Source organism: Gymnoscopelus braueri, assembly GCF_963280865.1.
Source record: "Gymnoscopelus braueri genome assembly, chromosome: 4".
In the NCBI taxonomy this organism is placed as follows: domain Eukaryota; kingdom Metazoa; phylum Chordata; class Actinopteri; order Myctophiformes; family Myctophidae; genus Gymnoscopelus; species Gymnoscopelus braueri.
Genome location: NC_137605.1, coordinates 17588340 through 17610871, shown reverse-complemented (window position 1 = coordinate 17610871; position 22532 = coordinate 17588340). Strand labels below are relative to the sequence as shown.

Genomic DNA, 22532 nt, shown 5'->3' with positions numbered 1-22532 from the left:
GGACATGTGGGCACCTGGAGGCTGGATAGGTGGGCACCGGGATATCTGGGCACTAGGACGAGTGGGCACTAGGGACATGTCATGTGGGCACCTGGATGAGTAGGTACTTAGGGGTGCAGATAACTGGGCACTAGTTGTCCCTAATGCCCAGATGGTTTTGGCACCCACCTATCCTGTTACCCCTGTAGCCATACAGTGTGTTGCCGTGCTGTGGCAAATGAGCTCTGCCTGCGCTTTATGAAGGAGGTGGAACAGCTGGTCAAACAGACTAGAGAGTGAGCAGTGTTGGGTAACATTACTTATAAAAGTAACTTGTTAAGTTAGAAGTTTACTACCATTAAGAAGTCATTACTTTTTGGGTCATTTATTTGTTTATTTGGGAGGGACACCATAATGAACAATACATATACTGCACTGTACATTAACCATTAGCCCTATTTAAACTTTGGCCATTTGAAAATAGCCGATCTACAAGTTCACAACATGTCACGATGCAACGTGTTTGTAGATCTGCTATTTTCAAAATATTTGTGAGGCAGCTTTCCCAACCTGTGTCACCTTCAATGGCCAACTTAGTGGTATACTTGTGCACCCTGGGAAAACACCTTAAAGCTCTACTCTGAATATGATTACATTGGATAAATCACAGACAGGTGCACATGGACAGAAACAAATTACTTCTATGCAGACCTCTGCTTTGAGTTAAATGTTGACTGAAATAAACGAAACTAAACACTGTGACGCCTTGTGAGAAATTGTTAACACAAATCTTGTATGGGGGTCCCTGGCACTAAATAATTTCAGATCGTGGTCCATGGTCCACACATATTACTTTTGGGGTCATTGCTGTGACAACTCTGAGAATCACTGCTGTCCATCTTTCTGTCTATCAGTCTGCCTGCTTGTCCATTGCTTTGCCTGTCTGTCTGTCTGTCTGTCTGTCTGTCTGTCTGTCTGTCTGTCTGCTTGTCTTTGTTGTACATGCATCTTACAGGAAGTATTATGGTTGTCCCAGCTGGCTGTTCTCAATTAGAACAGAAATGTAATTTTGGGAACAATTATAGCAGAGAGTGTTTGAAGCAAAAACTGGAAAATGCAATGCTGAACTGGTCAAGATTAGCAGAGATCAGATATAAATTGCCTCTGTCTGAAATACAATCTGTAATAAATGTAGATTATTATGCTGAATCCTTCGTATCATAACATGCACTCCTCACTAGTGGTTGAACAGTGAATCATAACTTGATGTTTATATTCAAGAAGTTAAGCCTGGGAGTTCTATTAAAATAACAGCACAGTGATTGCTTGTCCCATAGATCTTACATGATATTATGTTGGGATATTAAACAATAAAAGTTAACAAACTGTTATGGTTTATTTTGCAGAAAAGATTAAAAGCATATTCAATGTAAAAAATATATATAATATCATCAGAAAACGTTCTACTTTTGGTATGCATTTTGATACCAATACTTTTGTACTTTTACTCAAATAAATTCTGAATTCAGGACTTTTACTTGTAACAGAGTATTTCTACATTGCTATATTGATACTTTTACTTAAGTAAAAAATGTGAGTACTCTTTCCACCACTGTGTCTACATGTAACCTCGAATCACCAGTCTTTCAGTACATGAATGTCTCTGTCCCTATCAATCAGTCAGTGGTTTCAGAATATCTGTACTGTCACTTTAAGAGGTTGATGATGTCACTGCTGGGCGACGATATGTTGTATACGCGTGTGCACCAGATTCATATTTAAATGGACATTAAAAACAACCAGGAACTCACGCGGAAAGTTCCCTCATTCAAACGCTTGCCCGTATGGACGGCAGCCAGACGCGTACTCTTAACACCGTTTAGAGCGACTCTGACGACACGTTGAAGAGTGTAAACCTGAGGCTGACAGTGGATCGAGGGTTGAATACAGGTCATGGGTGAAGAGTTTACCCCTTTGGACTGCCTGCTGCCCTCAGGCACGCAGAGGATCTGCCTGCTCATTGTGAACCAGCCTCTGGAGAAGGACTACCTCCACACCCTGTGGAGCAAGGCTCTCCTGAGGTCCTGTGCGGATGGAGCTGCCAACCACCTCTATGACATCACGGCGGGAGAGCGCGACAGCTTTCTTCCTGACTACATCAGCGGGGATTTTGATTCCATCACCGACGAGGTGAAAGCCTTCTACGCGGAGAAGGGGTGCAGGCTGATAGAGACATCTGACCAGGACCTGACAGACTTCACCAAGTGTCTGGCCATCATGCTGGAGGAGATCCAGACACGACAGCTACAGGTGGACACCATAGTGACTCTCGGTGGGCTGGCGGGCAGATTGGACCAGATCATGGCGTCAGTGGAGACCTTGTACCATTCCATGTCCATGACACAGCTCCCACTGCTGATCGTGCAGGGCACCAGCCTCGCCCATCTCCTCAGGCCTGGCAGCCACAGACTGGGTGTGAACACTGGCCTGGAGGGAGACTGGTGCAGCCTCATCCCAGTCGGAGGGCCAGCTGTGACACAGACCACTGGCCTCAAATGGAACCTGGATAACCAAGTCCTACAGTTTGGGAAGCTGGTGAGCACCTCAAACACCTATGAGTCCGTCGCCCCCGGAAACCCCAGGAAACCTGTGACTGTGACGACGGACCAGCCTCTGCTGTGGAGTATGGGCATCAACGGGAGCAGGGAATGACCTGGAGAGACCTCCCACGCCCCAGAGGAGTAATTGACCAATCACAGAAGACATCTCACATCTGTCAAAGCATCTTCTCCCTTTCCACAACTGGAGCTGCATCTCATTCTCAGCATAGCTTTAAATTATGTGAAATGACTTGAACGTCACTCAAGCCTCAAGGTGGTAGTAAATGATTTAGTCTCACAAATACATATTATAAGTGACCTGAATAAGCCTTAGTTCTGTTTTGGGAACTAGGCTACATTTACATGCATAACTCACCAGAAGTGTGCCTGTTGTTACAGCTTGGCTCTGCAAGAGTCTTATCTTTCTATAAGAGGGTCTGTGTCTGGAGCTAATCTCCCAAATTGCTGGACTGGACCGATCAGTGCCAAATCCCTTGCGCACATTTTACACTTTTTGAAATATTTAATTGTAAATTAGATTTCTCTTTCTTACTTATAATGAAATTCAATAGGGCTCTGATACCTTGCCCAAATTTGGAGATATACGTCATAGAAATGTAATTTATGGCTGACGTCACAGATGACTGACGTCACAGGCTGGCCAGATGAAATCCTAGAACACTGAAACCATGCCATTCCCATGTGGATCACGAGAGCCACATGACTCGATTTTAAAATTTCATTTGAATCCTATTTGAAAATTGCCTTGTGAATGGATGGTGGTGGGTGTCACACATGCCCATGTATGGAGATCTATGTAGAGTAGACTACAGTTATAGACAAAGCTCCAGAAGGGTGCCTATTTTTTTATTTTTTTAAATAATATATTGTTTTTAATACACATGAGGTCAGCTTTGTCTGCTCAGCTCACGCCTGATTGCATTTATTATTGAACCACATGCACATCAGATTTTCTTAATCGATAATGGTTTGGGTGGGTGGTTCAGTAGAAGCCAGTGGTGTGGTTTCTCCACATTGGACCAGTGTCTAGTATTGAAATGACTATACTCAGCAGCTAGTGCTGACATCAGTAAGTCTTTGAAATATGTGCTTTCTGTCAAAGAGATGCAAATCCTCACAAACAAAAAATCTTACAAAGAATAGCATTTGTGCATAATAATGTATTTGAACCATAAACGCATATGAAGGTGTCGTCAGTGGTGGAAAAAGTACAAAACAATTATTTACTGAAGTTAAAGTATCAATACTGCAATGTAAAAACACTGTTACAAGTAAAAGTACAAAGGTATTGGCATCACAATATACTTAAAGTAACAAAAGTAAAAGTATTCACAAGGTATCATATGTATAATTTTAGTAGAGTAAAAAGTCTGGAAACTGAACTAGTTATGCAGAGCCTATTATTTGAAATGGCCAACAGGCAACACAGAGGAAGGTGTATTGGAGGCCAAGTTTGACTGTAGAGCCTGTGCAGAGTTCTGCAAGAAATATACTGGTTCTTTAAGCCTTATAGATGCAATCTCTACAGAACCTAGAGGCCTTATAGACTTGTATCACAATGTATAATATGTATCACAATCTGCAGTAGGTATATACAGTATGTGCCTTTTACTATCACAAACATATGTGCAATTTATGATTCAACTGACCCCTGATTTGGTGACAGAGTAATGGTTCACTGAAATGTTATTCTCAGTACAGGCCTGTTCCGGTCAGGGGCATTGACAACCTTGTTAATTTTGTATGACTTGATGATGAATATTTTCATGATTTAAAAAAAAATGTAATTATGCTGATTTGAAACGAATTAAATGAGTTAAATTTTGTAAATGTTTACTTTATTTATTACTCTTGAAAAGGGAGAAATCACACACTTGCTGGCAAGTGCACTATTGGCCGTAGGCATTTTTGCTGGCACTCAAGTTCAGTTTTACATAGAATGACTTGGTAAAACTGAATCGTTACATGAATTAAGTGCAGTGTAAAAAATAATTTGAACAGCTGGCAACATCAGTAATGCACTCAAAGCTTTTCAGAACCGTATGTAAACTCCCCTCTCACACACCTTGTAGGGCCTACACAATTGTTTTTGGTCAGGTGAAGAAGAATTTTGATTACACTGAGGTTGTCTTTTGTTGTCTTATCCGTTGTTGGCCCCCTTCTTATGAACGTTTGATCAATTATGAACACCATCCATCTCTAGACCTTGCCCCTGTCCAGGTCCCTCAGTGGAGGTTACCCCTGGTAACTCTGGTTCAGAAACGCATAGATGGAAGCATAGTTTGTCACTAACCGATAATATGGAAATAGATAATAGACAATTGTCCTGGTGGCAAAAAAAAAGGGTGCCATTACCATTATGTTATTGGACTAAAATGCAACTCATATTAGCCGTTATAAGTATTTTGGGTTAGCCTAGTTAGCCTCCCATTGCTTGTCAATGTAGTAGCTTCAGACAATACTATGTGCTGACAGTACAGTGATCAGGAAAAACATTCTTACTATATCTGGAAGGAAGCATATTGAAAAATAAACTTTATCATATGAATAACATTCAAATTCTCAGAATGGTGAGAAAGAGTGTACTACAACTGTCTGAGTTGTGTGTCTTGACGTAAATTGACAAAGTTGTGTTATTTATCACAAAACAATCCAGAGAAGTTGTGATTTACCAGTACCTGAAGAAATATGCCTCCTGCTGTTTCCTGTGTTATCTGTTCTGTACATATTTTTACAAACCCACAAATCAAAGTAAATTAGACTTCAACTTAAAACCCTTTATTTACCCTTTAACAATTTTAATGTCCTCCACACATGAAATGTGCTGCTGTGATGATTGTTAGCGCAACAATACCACATTTTTCACACTTTGTTATGACCAAAAGGGGTCAAAGAACGGATAAATGCCCCATAAACAAATAAAGTCCTGTTGTATTTCCTTGGCGGTCACTTGATGTCTTCAGCACCATAGATGAAGTCCTCTGGAAGAGTCTCAGGGGGTATTCTCTTCAGCTGCTCGTCGTAGGAGCGGAGAGTCCACAGTTTTTCCAATTCATACACCTCTCTGGTCTCTGGCAGCATCAGGTGAAGCACCATACTCCCTAAAGACAACATGAAAGTTCACCCACTTACTAACACTATGTAATGGTACACTGTAAATTCCTAACAACTCTTGAGTGTACAAATGTATGCCGATGGAGGGTCCATTTGGTTACATGTGTACACTCTTGAGTGTTACAGTATACACTGTCAATGGACATCATTTGCCAGAATGTTGTTGTAAATATAAAATAAGAACTTTAGTTGCCCCCCTAAACTGTGATTTAATGGAACATTGTTTTATGCCAGGCCGATGTCTTTAACACACCAAAATGTTCACGTCTCCACTTCTGTGCTCCCTTCACTGACTCCCTGTTGCTGCTCGCATCCACTTCAAAACACTGGTGGATGACTTGGAAGGACAAGGTGACCAAGAGCATGGTATCCCCCTACCTGTAGGATATGATCAACCCCTACACGCCTTCCCGCACGCACTACAATCAGCAAACACAGGACATATCTGTCCATCCTGTCCCTATAATACCCAAGCATCCTCCTAGATGCTTCTCCCTCCTCACTCCCAAGCTGTGCTAAGGCTGTTATTTAGGTAATGTGTTATTTAGATAGGAAAGCAGGTAAAAGATCAAACCTAATTACTTTGTAGCACATTTTCTTGGCACCATTTAATTGACCACTTACACTGTTTGTTGACTAGGTTACTCAGATCTTGCACTTTATAGGTTGCTCTGGATAAGTGTGTCTGCTACTGTATGTGCTAAATGCCTAAATTGTGGGCCACAATAGACAGACACAAATTTATTCAGCAAAGTTGTACACTCCAAATCTTTTCATGCTGTTCATGCTCATTTAAACGTATCTATAAGGCATATCAACAGAGATCAGTTTGGATGGGGGCTACAGTGGATTAAGTGTCCACTGAAGGTACAGTAGTTAAAACACTAGCCTCAGTCTTGAAAAACACTTATTCATTCTGACCTAGGATGGAATCCTCATGCATGTACATTGCCAGCCTAAACTTGTCCAGTAAGTCTCAATAAAGACAAATAAACACTGTTTTCTTCTCCTTCCCTCCCTCAGCCACACAGCAAAGATGGATGTCATACCCAATCTATCTTGACAAACAGAGCATCTCTTCTTTCTTGAGTAGTATTGCCCCCTGCAGGATCTTTCCATCAGCAACATCCTAGGGACTTCTGTTCAAACTGCCAAAAAGCCTGGCATGGAGGGGTCCTGGACAGACTGCTGTCCTTCAAGGCACACTTTGCAGCGGTCACTAACCGTAGGTTTACACTGTGCAACATCAAGAGGATCAGACCCTTCCTCACAAAGGAGTCTTCCCAGACCCTCATTCAAGCCTCAGTCATCTCCAGGCTCAACTACCGCAGTCAGGATGGCGTGTTATTTGTCAGTCTTCGTAATCTCCAAGAGCTCACCGTTTTCAACTACCCTTTCTGCTCATTGACTACTTAGATAGAAGCTACTGAAGATGTTTACTTGCAGACAGATAGTAAGTTGTTATTGAGATAAATGCCAGATTTGATGTCTCCAAGTCACTTTGTAGTACAATTTTCTTACTACTCTAATTCCTTGACCACTTACTGTATACAGTTGTTGATTGACAAATGTTCACAACTCTTCAACAATCAACCAAAATGATAAATTACAATCGACTGCCCTCTATTCCTAACTGAACATTAAGAGAATCTTCTACCAAATGTCTAGAGCCTAATTGATGCTATGTCGCACTATGGTGCAACTTAATTTTCTGTGAAAATCACCATCATGTGGTGAAGCATTTGGCGTGAAGACAGAATCAGTTTCAGCCTAATTTGTTCTCTGTACTATGTTCCCCGGGTCCTATGTTCCCCGCTTTCCTAAGGAGAGCGGGGAATATAGGACCTAACCTAAACCTAACCCTAACCTTAGTGGGGAACATAGAACCCGGGGAACATAGGGATGACCCCGTGGATAGGCGAGCGACACACTTGCATGATGGGAGTATAAATTAACCTTTACATACCGAAGTCAATGCACATCCAGTCCTCTGTATCTTTGCCTTCAATCTTGACATTTGGATCATTTCTTTTCTTCATAAATTTGTACTGTGAAAGAAAAGAAAAAAGTGATGTGCACCTATAAAACTGGTTGCATCCTTGTGTTGCAATCAGCTGCAGCTGTTGAGGCCGTGCTCAAACGGACGGACGGACCCACACACACGGTCAAGTGTAGGAGTGGCTGGCACGACTCAAAAAAGCAATATACTATAGATGTTATATATCAATAAATACATTAAATACTATAAATGTACAATATAAATTACCACTTTCACAGCATAAAGTGCCATTGCCCGGAGGTGCCTTGTGGAAATACCACCTGCAACAATGAAGTACTTGGTGTATTTGATCTCCTCAGGTACTTTTATGACACAGATGTCCACTGCATTTTCTTGCCGGAGTAAAGATGCCAATGTATCAATGGTGAAACTCTCCAGGGACTCTGTATGAAAAGAAGAGAGGGACATAAACACTTAAGTGTTTATGTTAACAGTACATACAGCAGTATTCATCCACAAAATACTCAAATTGTCGATATTTGAACTATTTTAAGGATGAGCAACGTTACAGCCTTTAGTTTCCTTCCTACCTCTATAGGGCATGCGCCCAGTGCATATGCAATATTATTACAAATAAAAAAATGACATCATGCATTCGTGAGTGAATGTTTATTATGGGGACAGAGTTGATAAATATAAACAAACATTAACCACTTACTTTGACTTGGACTGCCGTCATCCTTCATCTCATCTTGGCCACTAATCGTTTCAGAGTAGTTGCTAACATGATCTGAATAATATCTTACATTATGCATATCAGAATCATGTATGTTTGTGCCAGAGTGGCAAACAGCTGAGTGATGTTGTTGCTGCTGTGAATGAACAGAGGCCAGACTTGCAGAGAAACTTCGACGCGGCAGCCCGCAGTAAAACTGAGGTTTTAAAACCACACACGAACTTCTAGCAACACGTCCATATTGTTTCATGTTGACATTCCTCACCAGCACCGATGATGATATGAGTTTGTTGGAATATTTCAAAATGCACGTCATTTCAGCTTGATCTCTCTTGTCATTGAATCCACGAGGTTTGCCCACAGCCAAGGAAGCTTAGGTAAAAAGTAAACAGGAAGTGTGAGGAAGGCTGGAATTCTGATTGGTTTAGACGTCTTCTTTATTGGTTGTTGATTATTTTACGAAAATAGCTGTACTCCCCCTATCGACCGGCCGAAGATCTTGCACTCAAGTCATCTTCATTAGTCCGACATGACCTGAGGATCTACGCAGCAGTGGTTCTCAACCTGTGGGTCGGGACACCCACCAATTTAAGGACTTTTAAGACCTTTTCAATACCTAAAAAAAGAAAAAGACCATTACAGAATCAAAAGTAATCAACAAACTATACTATAAAAACTGGCCAAACATTGGTCAAATCGTCAAATATAAGAAATAGGCAAATATTGTAAAAATAGCCAATCTACAAGCTCACAACACTGAGCTTGTAGATCTGCTATTTTCACAATATTTTTCTGTGGACCAAAAATGTCATGCCTAAACTCCTACATTCCAAGGGCTTATCAGGGTTGGGGGTCCCCACTGCTCCCCAGTTCAAAATAAATATGATTATTTTAGGGGGTCGTGGCCTGAAAAGGTTGAGAACCACTGCTCTACAGTATCAGTAAAAAAAAAAAGAAATAGTACTTGAGAAGACCATGCATTGAAATGTCAGTGGACTTTATGCATATGGTTTTGAAAAGCTTTGAACCTAAAAACAAAACAAACAATGTTTATATTGGAGTGTGCGCTCTCTCTTTCTCCTGGAGTAATAAATGCAGGACACGTTTACTAAATTTCACCCATTTAATTCATCTCATATAGCTATCATTTAAATTTTAAAAATCGTGAAAATAGATTTTTGCACATTCACAAGTCATCATAAAAACAAACTACAAGGTTGTCAATGCCCCTGACCGGAACAGGCTTTTATGCATAATATTTTCACAGCTATAGAATCAAGAATCAAGAATATTAGTTCCTTAGACTCTGTGCAATTTGAGGATGAAGTTGCAACATCGTTGCATATTTCATTTGGTTAGGTCAGCGTACACACACGCGCACCAAACATTGTAAACAAATGTCATGCAGTCGAAACAGTCGCTAGTGAATCAGGATTTCTGAGGCAAACATTTCCTGGTCTCAGACATAATGGAGCAACATCACATTTATGCAGTCTTGGAGCTGGTTTTGTACAGATGTTCCTTTCAGTTCCATATTTTTTAGAAGGAGAACAATATGAAAAGCTGATGAGACAGCGTGATGCCATGCATTTCATCTTCCATTTATTACTTCTAGGAATCTCTGTATGTCTGTACAGTACTCTGATAATGGGTAATCTGAGAAATATCACAAAGTGGAACAGACAGTATGGTCATAATAAATTATGTATTTGAAAGTTATGATCTGTTAAAACAAATTGTGTGCAAGGTTGAATTAATTTAAATTGTACATTTAAAAACGAATACATTTGACCTTCTATTTAGACCTAATTATAGAACATTATTTTTTAAATTAAAACATGTCCACTATCCTTCACATGTTCACTTCCTTCCGTTTGTGTTGTCACCTACAGTGAACCAAACTCTGATGCACCTGGAAGCGAACAGAGACCCACATTTTCAGGTGGACTAAAGTTTGGTTCAAAACTTCAAATGCGTGTTCACACCTCTACAAACAAACAGGACTAACAGAATAAACACAACATGGGTCGAATAAAATGGACCAAACGAGGTAGGTTTGAAATGTCTCTAAAATGGGTTGTCTACAGACACCAAATCAGTATAAAACCATTTAGACTGTAGTACAACTGCGTCGCTTGACAGTATGAATTGATCTGCAAGCTAACGGGTCACAAGACGACGCGTTGTTAGCTTGTATATCAGTTATTTTGGCGAGTGTAATTAACCCTTTCGATGGAGAGTAAATTAAACTTTTAATTGAGTGACCAGACAGTCACACAGGGAGGTCAGCTTATCTGACAATTTCATGACTCAAAACGGAGTCACACCCTTCTCTCTCCCATTGTCATTATTGCAAAGAGACATGTAAACAACATAGTGCTACAGTATATTCCAGGGCAAAGTTGTCCATTAAGGCTCCCTTTTTTTATGTGATGCCTTTTTCCACTTAAGCCGTCATTCATCAGTACAGTCTGAGTCCATGAGCACGCTCAGTCTCAAGCCCACAGGGATGTGGTCCGTGAGGCCAGCCAGCTGGGTCACATATGTAAACTCCTCGATTTCCTAGATGGAGATAATAAGAGGTTGTATTTTAAATAATGCACAATTCATACACTTGAAATGCTTGAATTATTATACATCAATGACTTAATATCAATGTTTTGTTGCACTCCACATAATTGTCCCCAATTACAGGGATATATAATCTTTTGTTTTGTACTGCAATTTACCAAATAGAATGACAGCTTTGCACTAATAATGTGTCTTTTTGTGTGGCTTGCACAGAATAACGACCAACAAAACACTGTCCATTTGTTTCAAGTAGAATTGATTTGAGTTGCTTCTTCAAGGCAATCTGTTATCAAACCTGATTGACAAATCACAAAAAAGAATGCGGTCTATCTTGCCACATCTAATAGGAAACAAACACTTGCGAAGCACTTTGGAACTACACGGTACTTTGGGACATTATAAATGCACATTCAAAAGCGGGCGGACAGCAGTGGTGAGGAAGGTGAATACACAGGCACAGGGGAGCAGACAGATTGGAGATGCATAGAGCAGACGTACTGTTCGGCAGCGCTTTGAGATGGAACTCTCGCGGTAAAGGATGTAGTCAAGGCGACGCCCCACCCAGGGCTGGCCAGGTTCGGGGTAAACCAGTGGAGAGCCGCGTACAGCTACAGGAGAGGAGATAAACTGCTTCCTCAACGCCTCGGTCTCCAAAGTCCTGCACAGAGTAAGGCAACACGTCAGTTAGTAGGCAGCACTATTCACAAACAAAGCACATCTATATGACTTCCCTTCGTCATGTTATGTCTTTGTCTACTGGAAACAGATTTCTGAAAGACAGTATATAGGAGCCAGTTATTTATATTCAATAATATTATTAATTTTATTGGCCTTATATTGTGGCGCGTGTTTACTAATGGCTGTAGTGTACTCAACCCCCTGCAGGTAACTTTATGAGGACAGGTGCATCATGCTAGGGACGTGACAGACTGAGAAGCACACAGTCTTTAGACCTAACCTGGAGTGGACATTCTATTCTTCAACCTGCAACAACCGTCTATTATTTCAGTCTGTCCAAGAGTGACTCACACAAATGGAAAAAGTTTTTTTTACACAGTAGTTAAATGGGGAGACACATCTTTAAAAGATATACAAAATAACAATATTCTCTATATGCATTTATTTCATCCATCTATCTTGGACAATGTAATATAGTATATTGTTCAGCACTGTCCCCAGTGATGTGAGTGTACCTTTGTAGATTCTCTGGAGTCCGTATATCCTCTTCGTACAAGGTTGGCTGTTCCAGCAGAGTCCCTGTCAACACAAATCATGAAAAAAATATTAAATGTGTTGTTAATTTTTTTAAATAACACAAAATGAGAGTGAGTGGTCCATCTAACTAAGCTGAGGGGAGGAGAGTAAAGGAAAGCAAAATAGGAAGGCTGTGGTGAGATTTGATACTACACAAGTCTGAGCCACTCAACTGACAATGGGTGCCATATCAGCTTTACTTTGTGTATGCTTTTACAGTATCATATAACAATAGCAGCATTTAAGGACCCAGTTGTTTCACAAGAAGGGCAAATAGCAACTTCATTAGGAGGAATGCTGGGTTATTCAGTGTTTTTAACTAGGCCATTATGCCCGGCAGCCCCAAACTTTTTGCATATACTGAAATATATAACTTTAAATGTACAATGGAAGTCAATGGGTTGTGAGCACGCTGAAACTTTTGAGACATACAGTACGTCATAAATAAGTCATAGACGACTGACATCACAGATGACTGATGTCACATGTTGGTAACATGAAGTGTGAAATCCACATTGGAGCCACACCATTTCTACAGTATGTGGATCCCGAGATCCACATAAGTTCCTAGACTTTAAAAACAACGCTGTTTTTGGCACGTTTGTCACGTTTTATTGTCAATAAACATCTTGTTCAAGGTTTCTTTTCAAGAGATCATTTCCCAGGACATTTTATGCAACCCACACCTGTATCAAACCATTACCAAATATGTTCATATTTGACAATACAATGTAACTTATACTACGTTATAGCAGTGAAACAATTAATCACATAATCAGATAACGTGTGATGAGCATTGTCGCTGAGGGCGAGGTCTGCATCAGTCGAGACCCTCCTCTGAGAGGACCCACTGCCACCAGTGGACCCCCATCAAGCATTTTGCCAAAACAAACAGCACATGTAGTGCCTAGCAAGAGGAAGCTCCCAGATGATGCAATGCCCCACCATAGACAGCTTCAGCGTACAGAAAGCAGAAGTTTAGTATTGCCTCACATTGACACACTCTACAGCGGGCCCCAAAGCTCAAGTGCACTGTTGCACAATATTGACAGGCCAAGGCCAAGTTCAGCAGACAGTATGCCCAGAGCTATGATGCTAACAGATGAAGTCATCAGCACGCTAACAGATGAAGAGATAGTAAAAAATGTGGTGGCTTCCATACAGGCTGGAAATGTAATCGCCGCCCTTAATGCACGTATTGAGGAACTAGGAGAAACAATTGATACCCTCAATGCAGAAAGGGAAAATGTGGAGAGAGTTAGGAGGAACAATGAGAGAAAGAGAGCGTCAGGGGGCAGTGATAGAAATAAGTGACGATGAAGGAGAGGAGGTAGAGGAGTTGCAGCAGGAGAGAAACGAGCACAGTGAGGGGGAATTCGAGGAGCAGGGTTCAGATTTGGATGAGATGGACCTGGATGACCTGACCCTACGACAGCAACAGATAATGCGAATAATGAGGCAGATTGGATCACCAGATAGAGCCCATCATTCCCCTGTCGGCATAAGAGAAGAGTATGAGGTGACCACCCCAGAGCTGGGAAGTACCTCCCCCTCCCCCCTCTATGACCCCACAACAACCCCAGAAGAATGGGATGAGAGCAGAGACCCATCCTGCAGCACACTTTATTCCCCCTCTAGCCCATACTATTCACCTTTTTCCCCCTCTATTCCAACGCCTGAGACACCACCCGATGAGGAAGACCACCCAAGCACCCAGATCCGTAGTTTATCCGACGTGGAGGACGATATGAATCATCCTCTTTTGGACATAGACTGACTGGGACCATTGGGGTGGGGGAGTTTGGAGAAGGAGCTATGGGGATTTTTTGTATATAGGCTTTTTATGAAATGATTGATCAAGTGTTTGTTATTTTCCATATCAATGATAGATGAAGATCTATTAAGGCATGTAAACTTGAAACTGGTTCAGTAAACAGTATTTCAAAGTAAACTCAAACTGGAGACTGGAGGGTTAATATTATGACTTACAGTAGGAGTAGGCGTCAGTATTGAGAAAGTACCCAGCTGTACAGTATGAGGAACTAAGTAGAGCGAACAACAGTAAATCACAAGACAGGGCGTTGTGCCGAGCAGAGAGTAAGCCCAAGCAGAGAGGCTGTGAGCACCAGGAGTAGAAATACTTAAGCTGAAGTAGAAATACTTAGGTTGAACATAAGTGGAGGAACATTCATTGTGATTAATTATAGTGCTAATAATTGTCTAAGAGATGAGATAATCATTGAAACAGAAAGGAAAGGAGTGTTAGGGAGGAAAGTATAAAGATAGAAGGTAACGTAGTATTACAAGGGGGGAGAAAAGGCCTTACTAGACAGACTGGGAGTAGCACAGGAATATGACTAGTAATAATAATTAATAAAGGTAAACATCCAGGTTGAAGAGACGTAATAAGTTTAATACACTGATTAGGCGATAGTGGGGTGAAGAGTAAATGCTTTATACTTAAATAATAGTTTATTTGGGTTAGTTAGCTGACGATAAGTAAACCGAGACAAATAGTATAGATAGGAAAATAATGGTCACGACTAGTGTATAGGGTAATAGCTACTGAGACTATGGAAACATAATTTCCCTATGGGTATTGCATATGGTGAAATAGTGTGTAAGAATAGGGAAGAGGTGATATGTCCCAGACATAGATTAAAAGGGTCATGATGCATCAAGCACAGTCACGCTGACCATGGGGTAATAAACGGGATATGGTCAAGAGAACGTGGGTGGTAGGAAAAATAGGATGGACCAAAATGTCCTTTATAAACAATGTTCAGAGAGCAAGTTGTTGAGAGACTTTGCGCGCTGTCGTTAGAGACCTGGGGTATGTTAGAGTAATCTCACCATATCACCCGATTTGGGGAATTAGCCAAAAAGTAGAAAAATCTGCCAAAAACATAGTGCGTGTACTAGACTAAAAGATCTCCCAATTTGATGATGGGTCTTATAAGGGGCCTCACCCTTTATAGCCTATTATTAGGTTGTAGTCAGGCGAGGGAAAGATTGTACGCCTTACCTCGCTCTGCTTTAAAATAGACAACAGGTAGAAAGAAGGAATCTGGATTATTGGAAGGAACTACCAGAAGGTGATATTTTAGTTATGTCTTGTTTTATCACTATCACTATCATTTATTTATTTTATTTAGCATGGGAGGGTAAGAGTACCTATGTATTTGAGATCTATTTGGATAGAACTTTAATATTCTCATGTATGTGATATGGATTAATTTATAACAGCTTAATTGAACATTGTATTCAATCTACTTACTTTTACCTGAATTTTCTGCTTAAAGCTGTAAGCAATACTATAATACATTTTACATTTCCTGCATTTAAAAGAGAAGTTTCATAGAGTTATTTTACACACTTTGGGGATAATTCCCCTTATTTGGTTTATCTCCTTCAAAGAGTAAAAATAGATTTGTGCATATATATATATATATATATATATATATATATATATATATATATAAGGATTTTATGGGTTACCTCTAACCCCACCTTGGGTATTGATTAAAAGGGTTTAGTCATTATTCAACACCCTGGATTTAGACATTGTTAATAAATTCAGAATAATCAAACCAGTAATCACAATAACTTGCACGCGATTAGTAGGATAGACAATAGTAATTAAGGTGATTATAGGCATCGAGGGATTAATGGGTTGTTCCTGGTCGATGCCTATAGCTGAAAAAGGGTGTGGCCTTAAGATGGAGATTGGTTAACGAACTGGAGTGAATATCTTACGCCATAGGCTTAAGTGCTTTCTATGAGTGAATTGAAGGGTTAGTTCACTAGAATCGAAAATTACCTGTTAGTCAGAGAAGCCTATACGGGACGGACGGACCTCCGTAAACCGCCCGGCGACAGCATCTACCATCATTTTGTACATTATAACATGTTATGTTCTAAATAAAGAATAATCAAAAAAATAATCAACAGATTAATTAATCAGGAAAATAATCCTAGTTGCAGCCCTACTATGTATTGGAATGTTTTGTCCCCAACAAAAAACCACACCCCCCCCCCCCCCAATGGAAATAAGCTCTCAAGCTATGTGTTTTATCCCTTTGCAAAACATTTTTCCTTTCAGTCTGTGAAGTGGACTAAGGCCATGACTCAACTATTTTTCAAGCACATGTAAACACTGCAAAAGGGGTAGTACTGTTCGCTTAGTCTGCACTGCAGTTCACTAAACCCAAGGGTTCCCAAACTTTTCAGGCCGCGAACCCCCAAATAAATCATATTTGAACTGGGGAGTGGGGACTAGGTTCCATAGATAAATATAAATATTGTGAAAATAATAGCCTAACTACAAGCTTCGCCTCGCAGTGCCTCTTTCTTACGTAATATTTGACAATTTGGTAATATAAAGGTCTTAAAAGTCCTTAAATTGTCACTTTAGAAATGTGCAGATACCCTGTATACACTTATCAGTAAACAAACCACCATACAGTATATAAGTGAGAAAACTGCTTTCACAAAAATGATTTGCAGTTTGGGAACCACTGGCTTAACCTGTGCATTGTGAACACAAAGCACTCCAGGTTCACTTACACAGACTGACCGCCTGTGCCAACCCTACAAATAAACTACTGTGTAGTGTCTGAGGCCCCATCAGAGCTGAAGTTGACCAGAAAGAGAACAGAGTCCTCTTTCAAATAAACTGACAATGTGAATGCAAAAAGAACGGTGTCCCCTTTATGTTGGTCCACTTTAAGAAGACTGACTTTTAAAGAAAAAACGTACGGAAACACCCATGTGAAAAAACACCACCTTGACAAACAAATCAGAATGTGTAGTTACTAGTTACTACATTCAAGAAATCCAGATATTATATATGTCGTTACAAAACATGCAGAACTGACTAAAACGTGTAGCTACTGGCTAAACCTGTTCCATACAGACAAAGACAATATGCTAAACAATGATTTTGCAATGACCTTTTGTTATACATCATCACTTTTGTTATACACATTAAATATTATTCAGGACAACTGCATTTTTTCCAGTAAATTTTAACAATTTAGTAATTTCCATGACTGAAGAACTGCATCAAAAATATTCCAGGTTTTCCAGGATGCCTGTCTGGGAAACCTGCTTGATTTCCCTGTCTGGGAAACCAGTTTCTGGTTTGTGTCAGCACAAACCAGAAACTGCTACTGACACCACTTTCAGAAAGTGGCCACTAGGCATTATGGTTGATCTAAAAAACACACAGTCGAAGCAAGACATCAACTGATACTCACCAATAACCCAGGGCTTCTCTTTTCCTGGCCCTGCCCTGCAGGGGTCTCTGTACTCATCAAACAGACTGTGGTTCTGCTCCAGACTGTCATCTGACCAGAAGAGGAAAAACGTACAGTGTGAGACCTTTTAAAAACAAGAATTGACAGTCATATTATACCAGCTTGCAGCAAGCTAACACCCCAGAGTCCTAATAAAAATAAAAATGTGTTTTCCCATTCAGACAGTATGTCAACATTGTCTGCCTTGCTTTCATTGTTTTCAAGGCGAAAAACAAACAATTTCGCTCTCTGCCTTTCAAGTATATTTAAGGTACAAATGTACATTATGTCACTGCTATGTGCTAACTGTTAGCCGCAAACTCCGGTAGAATTGATTTTTAAAACTCTGTAAAGGGGTCTAAAATGTTATGCTTACATCGACAACAGTGTTGTCCCTATCTACTTCCATGGCCAACTTTGTTTGGGCTGGCTCCCTATGATCACGGCAGCAGAAGCTGTCTGCTCGGCATGATTTCAATCAGCTGCTGCAGAGAAGAGAGAACGGCCGTCGACAGTTGTCATGCCATTGCCCGAGAGGACGTTCGGGTTGCGTTGACTGATTCAGTCACTCAGTGCAGTGATAACGCTACACTGCCGTTCAGAGTATGGGAAAGTATTGCGGACTCCCCATTGCAACTCCCCCCACTGCAACTCCCTCCTTGCTGGTGCCCCGGCGTCTGCCATCAGACCTCTGGAGCTTGTTCAGAAAGCTGCAGCTCGTCTGGTGTTCAACCACCCCAAGTTCTCCTACACAACTACCCTTCTCCGTTCTCTACACTGGCTCCGTGTAGCGGCTCGCATCCAGTTTAAGACCCTGGTGCTAGTGAATGCCTACCGTTGTTGAATGCACTTATTGTAAGTCGCTTTGGATAAAAGCATCTGCTAAATGACTGTAATGTAATTGGCTTAAAGGACAGCCACCCGCCGTTCAGAGTATGGGAAAGTATAGTGGACTCCCCATTGGCTTAAAGGACAGCCAATGATGAAAAAGTGACGGAAAATGACGAGCTGCAGTGAGTGAATATAGACCAGCTCTGCAAGCAAGCTGGTAAAAAGGGCTTCAACAAAGCTGTTAAAGCTTCATCAGAGCAAATCTAAAATCACACCTGGTGAGCAGTTGTCAAAGTTGAAATCGCCGCAGAGCACATCAAACGCAACCTCTTCATTGGGCTGTCTGTTGGCAGCCTGAAACTCGCTGATCCACTTCGTCACCATGTCCAACTGCTCAAAGCGAATCTCACCCTCACCTGATTAAACGAGAGCACAGACAACACACAACACAAGGTAACTACATAGTGCAGGATCAACTCATCAACCTTTACAAATACATTTTACAAACAAATGAATAAATGAGAGGAGCTGACTTGCCTTCTGGTGCATGAAGATGTGTGCAGTTAAAATAGCCCACCACTTGCATCTGATTCTGATTCTGGCCAATGAGCACCTGGAAAATTACACATAATTTATTTTCATACAATAAGCATAAATATTTCTTCACCAATTGTTGCTATAGAGTGTTTGTTCAATATCATGAAACAAAGTAAGCAAAGTGAGCAGACAAAATTGTAACTGGAACACAAGCTGATAAATTATTTTTGTGGGGTTCTTTCTCCTGATTGGATAACATTTGTAACCAACTTGAAAATGTATATTCAGGTTACCCCTGTTACTGAACAAACTCTCTGTACTATAGCAACGATTGGAATATATAGCTTTAACGTTGTAAAGAAGTTGACAAACAATCACAAGGAAATAATCTGGCATCACAAAGGGTAGTGTTAACAAGATAGTATTTGGCAAACACAAGCCACAGCTGAGTCAGATATGGACGACAGCTAAGCTGAACGAAATCGAACCTTTGGTAAACAACAAAACATTAAAGAAGTAACATTTAAATCAAACAGTGTTTGTTGGAAACACTCAAGGTAAACAATGTTCTTGAACACACCTCAGGTGTTTGTGTGGAACGTAAACCTGCAAACATAACCATTATAAAACATTATGTTAACAACCAAGGCTACCTTGGCGGATAGCAGTCCCTTGGCAGCCAGGGCATCCTCTCCGCGGCCATTGGGGAAGCAGTGGTACTGGGCATCCAGGACAGGGAAGCGACTGGCCATGAACAAGCCGCTGTTGAAGAACTTGAATGAGGAGCAGCAGCTTCCTGTAGGCTGACAGGAATAAACGCCCACATCATACAGTATGTGACCGAACAGGGGTCGCAGATCGTCTGTGAGCTTCTTCGCCGCCCTCTTATCAAACACCTCCTCCAGGCACAGGATGTCCACGTTAGCAGGGAAGAGCGGTGACACCTCCCAGGGCACGTCGTCTCCGTGGCTCTGGCGTCGAGAGCACAGTGCATTGCGGTGGTAACCAACGCCGTCCTGCCGGTTGGAGTTTTGGTTGGTGTTGATGAGGGGCGCTGGTGACTCAGCAAAATCATCCATCAAGTCATCACAGGATACATGACCCACGTGGTTTCCGGCATCAGGAAGTGGAAAGTCTCCTTCAGCCGAGTCCTGATCTGATTGGCTGACGGCTGGAGGCTGGGGTTGGCTATCAGTCGCCCCGTAAGTTGAACAGTTAGCTGCCTGGAGGAGGCTGCTGGAGGGGCTGAGCGTCCCACAGCTGCTGGGTGAGTCGACAAAGATTTTGATGTGGGGTCGGCCTACACCATGTGCGATGCACCGGCCGATGGCGGCCGCACGCCGCTGCGTGTGGCCCAGGTTGTTGAAGCGAGCCAGGCTGTCCGGCAGCAGGCACAGGTTGGCGGTGGCAAAGCCGAACGTGGCCTTCCCCACCAGCTCAAAGCCCCTGTTGGTCTCACTCTCCGCTGAGGACGGCGTCTTGCGGTGGTAGCAGAAGGGCCTCCGGGTGGCTTGGAGCGGTGCCCACAGCAGAAATCCCAGCAAGGCCAGGGGAGCCGTGGACAAAAACAGAATGAAGAAAACGATGGAGCCGAAGAGCACCTTGAGAGGGTGGAGGTAGCATTCCTGCTCCAGTCGCTGACTCCGTTCCAGGGTGGTGGACATGCACACAGCGATGAGTCGGTCCAGGAACCAGAAGCAGGGCAGGATGAGAGCCCAGCCCACGGCGTGGAGGCCCGCAGCCGCTCCACTGGAGAACGGGGACTCCCGTAGAGGCATTCCTCCTCACTGTCTCTCAGCCCAAATAAGGACAAGTGGCATCAGGACACAGCAGTGTAACCTCATCCCTGGGAACAGTCTCCCCCAATGCGCCACTACTGGAATCTAAGACAAGAGGGGGAAATCAAAACGTTACGCTACGAGAAATTTGAGTCCACGAGATATTTGAAGGTTAGACTATCACAGGATTTATTCCCAATCCCTTCGTAATGTAGTTTTTAAAGGGAATTAGATGCACATAGCTATTGGAATTCAGAATGCTGACTGCCTCCTATGGGATCATGAAGCAAGTGACAGCTAGATGTATGCATCAGACACTTAATTTGATATAGGCTAAGGGGAGATTTACAGTAGGCTAGACTCAGGCAATGCATCATAATCACTGGCAGGGTTATAAAGAGGGCAAGATGAAACATTTCCACTTCTCACCCAAACTGTAGATAATCAAGCTGCCGCCATCTGGACAGTGTTACTAATGGCATAATGGTGATAAAGGAGAAACTGACGCTTGCCTGAACACCACGCCGTTGTATGCATGTACAATCAGTGAGTTTACTGCATGCTACTAACTGCTAACATGAGTGTTTGTTTTCTGGTTCACAGGATCGCACTTCCTGAGTCTGTGATCCAGGAAGACTCCGGAGGCACATAGTCATATACAGTACGAGAACCAGTGAGCAGATGGGCTGATTCACATGATAGGCTATTATTACACTACGGTAGTACAGCCATGATTATTATTCATAGGACCGATATTCCGTCGTACTATATCTATAAGCGCGCCAGGGCAAGCGAACGTGCAAAGAACAGATCTTGAGCTAAGATCTGCATTCTTAATGTTCGCCTGGGCAAGAACATTAAGAATGCAGAGGCAAGCGACACCTTCACTATTATTACCATTATTCATGTCCCACTACAGCTCCATTCCAATACATGGTGATGATCATGTACGATTTTTTTAACGGAGAACAAGCGATGCAAACACTCACAGCATCTACTGTCTGTCCAGCACGGCGTTTTCCCCCCTGAGCGCAGCAGCGTATGTTTTGATTGTGTTTTCAATGGAAACGTTCCTCCGAGGTGGAAAGACTGGTGACGCGAGGTTAATGGAAACGATGCGTATTTGCGCTGTGGTGGAAACACCAGCTAATAATGAATAGTAGTGGTCAATAGCACAAAAAAACCTTATTTAACGAAACTCCCTCTGTCGAGTAACTCAGAGAGACATATAGATGTAATAAATAACACACGATTATCACACTAAAACATTCCCCATCAATTAAAGGAAAGGTAAATTAATCTAGTTAGCGTAGTAGTACCACTACCGTACCTTGCTGCTCCAAGTCTGTCATTCAATGGGGTTGCTCTTTGCTACTAGTCAGTGTTGCCAGATTTTGAGAGAGAAATAAGCAACCAGGTCTAGGAAAACAAGCCCAAAAGAAGCGACTATGGGCCACATGAGCATGTTGAACGCGTTGCGGTTGTGAGCTTGTAGATCTGCTATTTTCTATCTGCTATAGATACAATCTTGGGGGGGAAAGGGGGATTTTTTTTGAATATTTTTGAATATTTTAACAACGAAAATCTTGTAGGGGGGACCGGGGTCCCTGGCACAAAATATTAGATGGGGTGGGGGGGGGGGTCGGACTCGGTAGAGAAATACATATTCATCTGGGGGTCCTCCGGCTCCTTGACATGTAAATGTTTTAGAGCCACTGGTTTAAACAACATTACACTTACTCAGCAAGCCCAAAGAAGCAACTACACTTTAGAAACAAACCGCAACCCGCAACTATCAATATTTACAAGCAACTT

General features: G+C 41.8%; 3 protein-coding genes across 4 annotated transcripts; 1 reads left to right on the top strand and 2 right to left on the bottom strand.

Annotated features, from left to right (window-relative positions):
* The first annotated feature begins 1737 nt into the window (after window positions 1–1737).
* Window positions 1738–4932, top strand: tpk1 (thiamin pyrophosphokinase 1). The gene has a single exon (XM_080425515.1). The coding sequence runs from the start codon at window positions 1933–1935 to the stop codon at window positions 2689–2691; it is 759 nt and encodes a 252-aa protein (XP_080281641.1). The 5' UTR covers window positions 1738–1932; the 3' UTR covers window positions 2692–4932.
* A 430-nt stretch (window positions 4933–5362) lies between these two features.
* On the bottom strand, window positions 5363–8827 carry malsu1 (mitochondrial assembly of ribosomal large subunit 1). Its single transcript, XM_080425516.1, has 4 exons — window positions 8432–8827; window positions 7981–8156; window positions 7681–7762; window positions 5363–5701 (listed from the first exon to the last, which is right to left on the bottom strand). Exons 1-4 carry the CDS (start codon window positions 8763–8765, stop codon window positions 5547–5549), a joined length of 747 nt encoding a protein of 248 aa, XP_080281642.1. The 5' UTR covers window positions 8766–8827; the 3' UTR covers window positions 5363–5546.
* Window positions 8828–9540: 713 nt separating this feature from the next.
* On the bottom strand, window positions 9541–22074 carry LOC308084580 (sphingomyelin phosphodiesterase 5-like). Of its 2 annotated transcripts, none has more exons than XM_080427296.1 (8): window positions 22048–22074; window positions 19593–20822; window positions 18940–19015; window positions 18678–18818; window positions 17533–17622; window positions 12214–12277; window positions 11519–11678; window positions 9541–11011 (listed from the first exon to the last, which is right to left on the bottom strand). In XM_080427296.1, the coding sequence occupies exons 2-8, from the start codon at window positions 20715–20717 to the stop codon at window positions 10904–10906; spliced, it is 1764 nt and encodes a 587-aa protein (XP_080283422.1). In that variant the 5' UTR covers window positions 20718–20822; window positions 22048–22074; the 3' UTR covers window positions 9541–10903. The 2 variants fall into 2 exon arrangements, with proteins under 2 accessions (XP_080283422.1, XP_080283423.1); XM_080427297.1 differs by lacking the exon at window positions 22048–22074 and adding an exon at window positions 21707–22005.
* Between the last annotated feature and the right edge of the window lie 458 nt (window positions 22075–22532).

Bases quoted from the DNA above. Each gene is read 5' to 3' on its own strand.
- tpk1 (XM_080425515.1), top strand. From the start codon at position 1,933: ATGGGTGAAGAGTTTACCCCTTTGGACTGCCTGCTGCCCTCAGGCACG.
- malsu1 (XM_080425516.1), bottom strand. From the start codon at position 8,765: ATGACGTGCATTTTGAAATATTCCAACAAACTCATATCATCATCGGTG. The intron at 7,763-7,980 runs GTAATTTATATT...TTTCTTTCACAG, and splicing joins CACTTTATGCTGTGAAAGTG to TACAAATTTATGAAGAAAAG. The intron at 5,702-7,680 runs GTATGTAAAGGT...TGTTGTCTTTAG, and splicing joins CTGGATGTGCATTGACTTCG to GGAGTATGGTGCTTCACCTG.
- LOC308084580 (XM_080427296.1), bottom strand. From the start codon at position 20,717: ATGCCTCTACGGGAGTCCCCGTTCTCCAGTGGAGCGGCTGCGGGCCTC. The intron at 19,016-19,592 runs GTAGCCTTGGTT...GTAATTTTCCAG, and splicing joins AGGGACTGCTATCCGCCAAG to GTGCTCATTGGCCAGAATCA. The intron at 17,623-18,677 runs GTGTGATTTTAG...TCTTCTGGTCAG, and splicing joins CTTTGACAACTGCTCACCAG to ATGACAGTCTGGAGCAGAAC.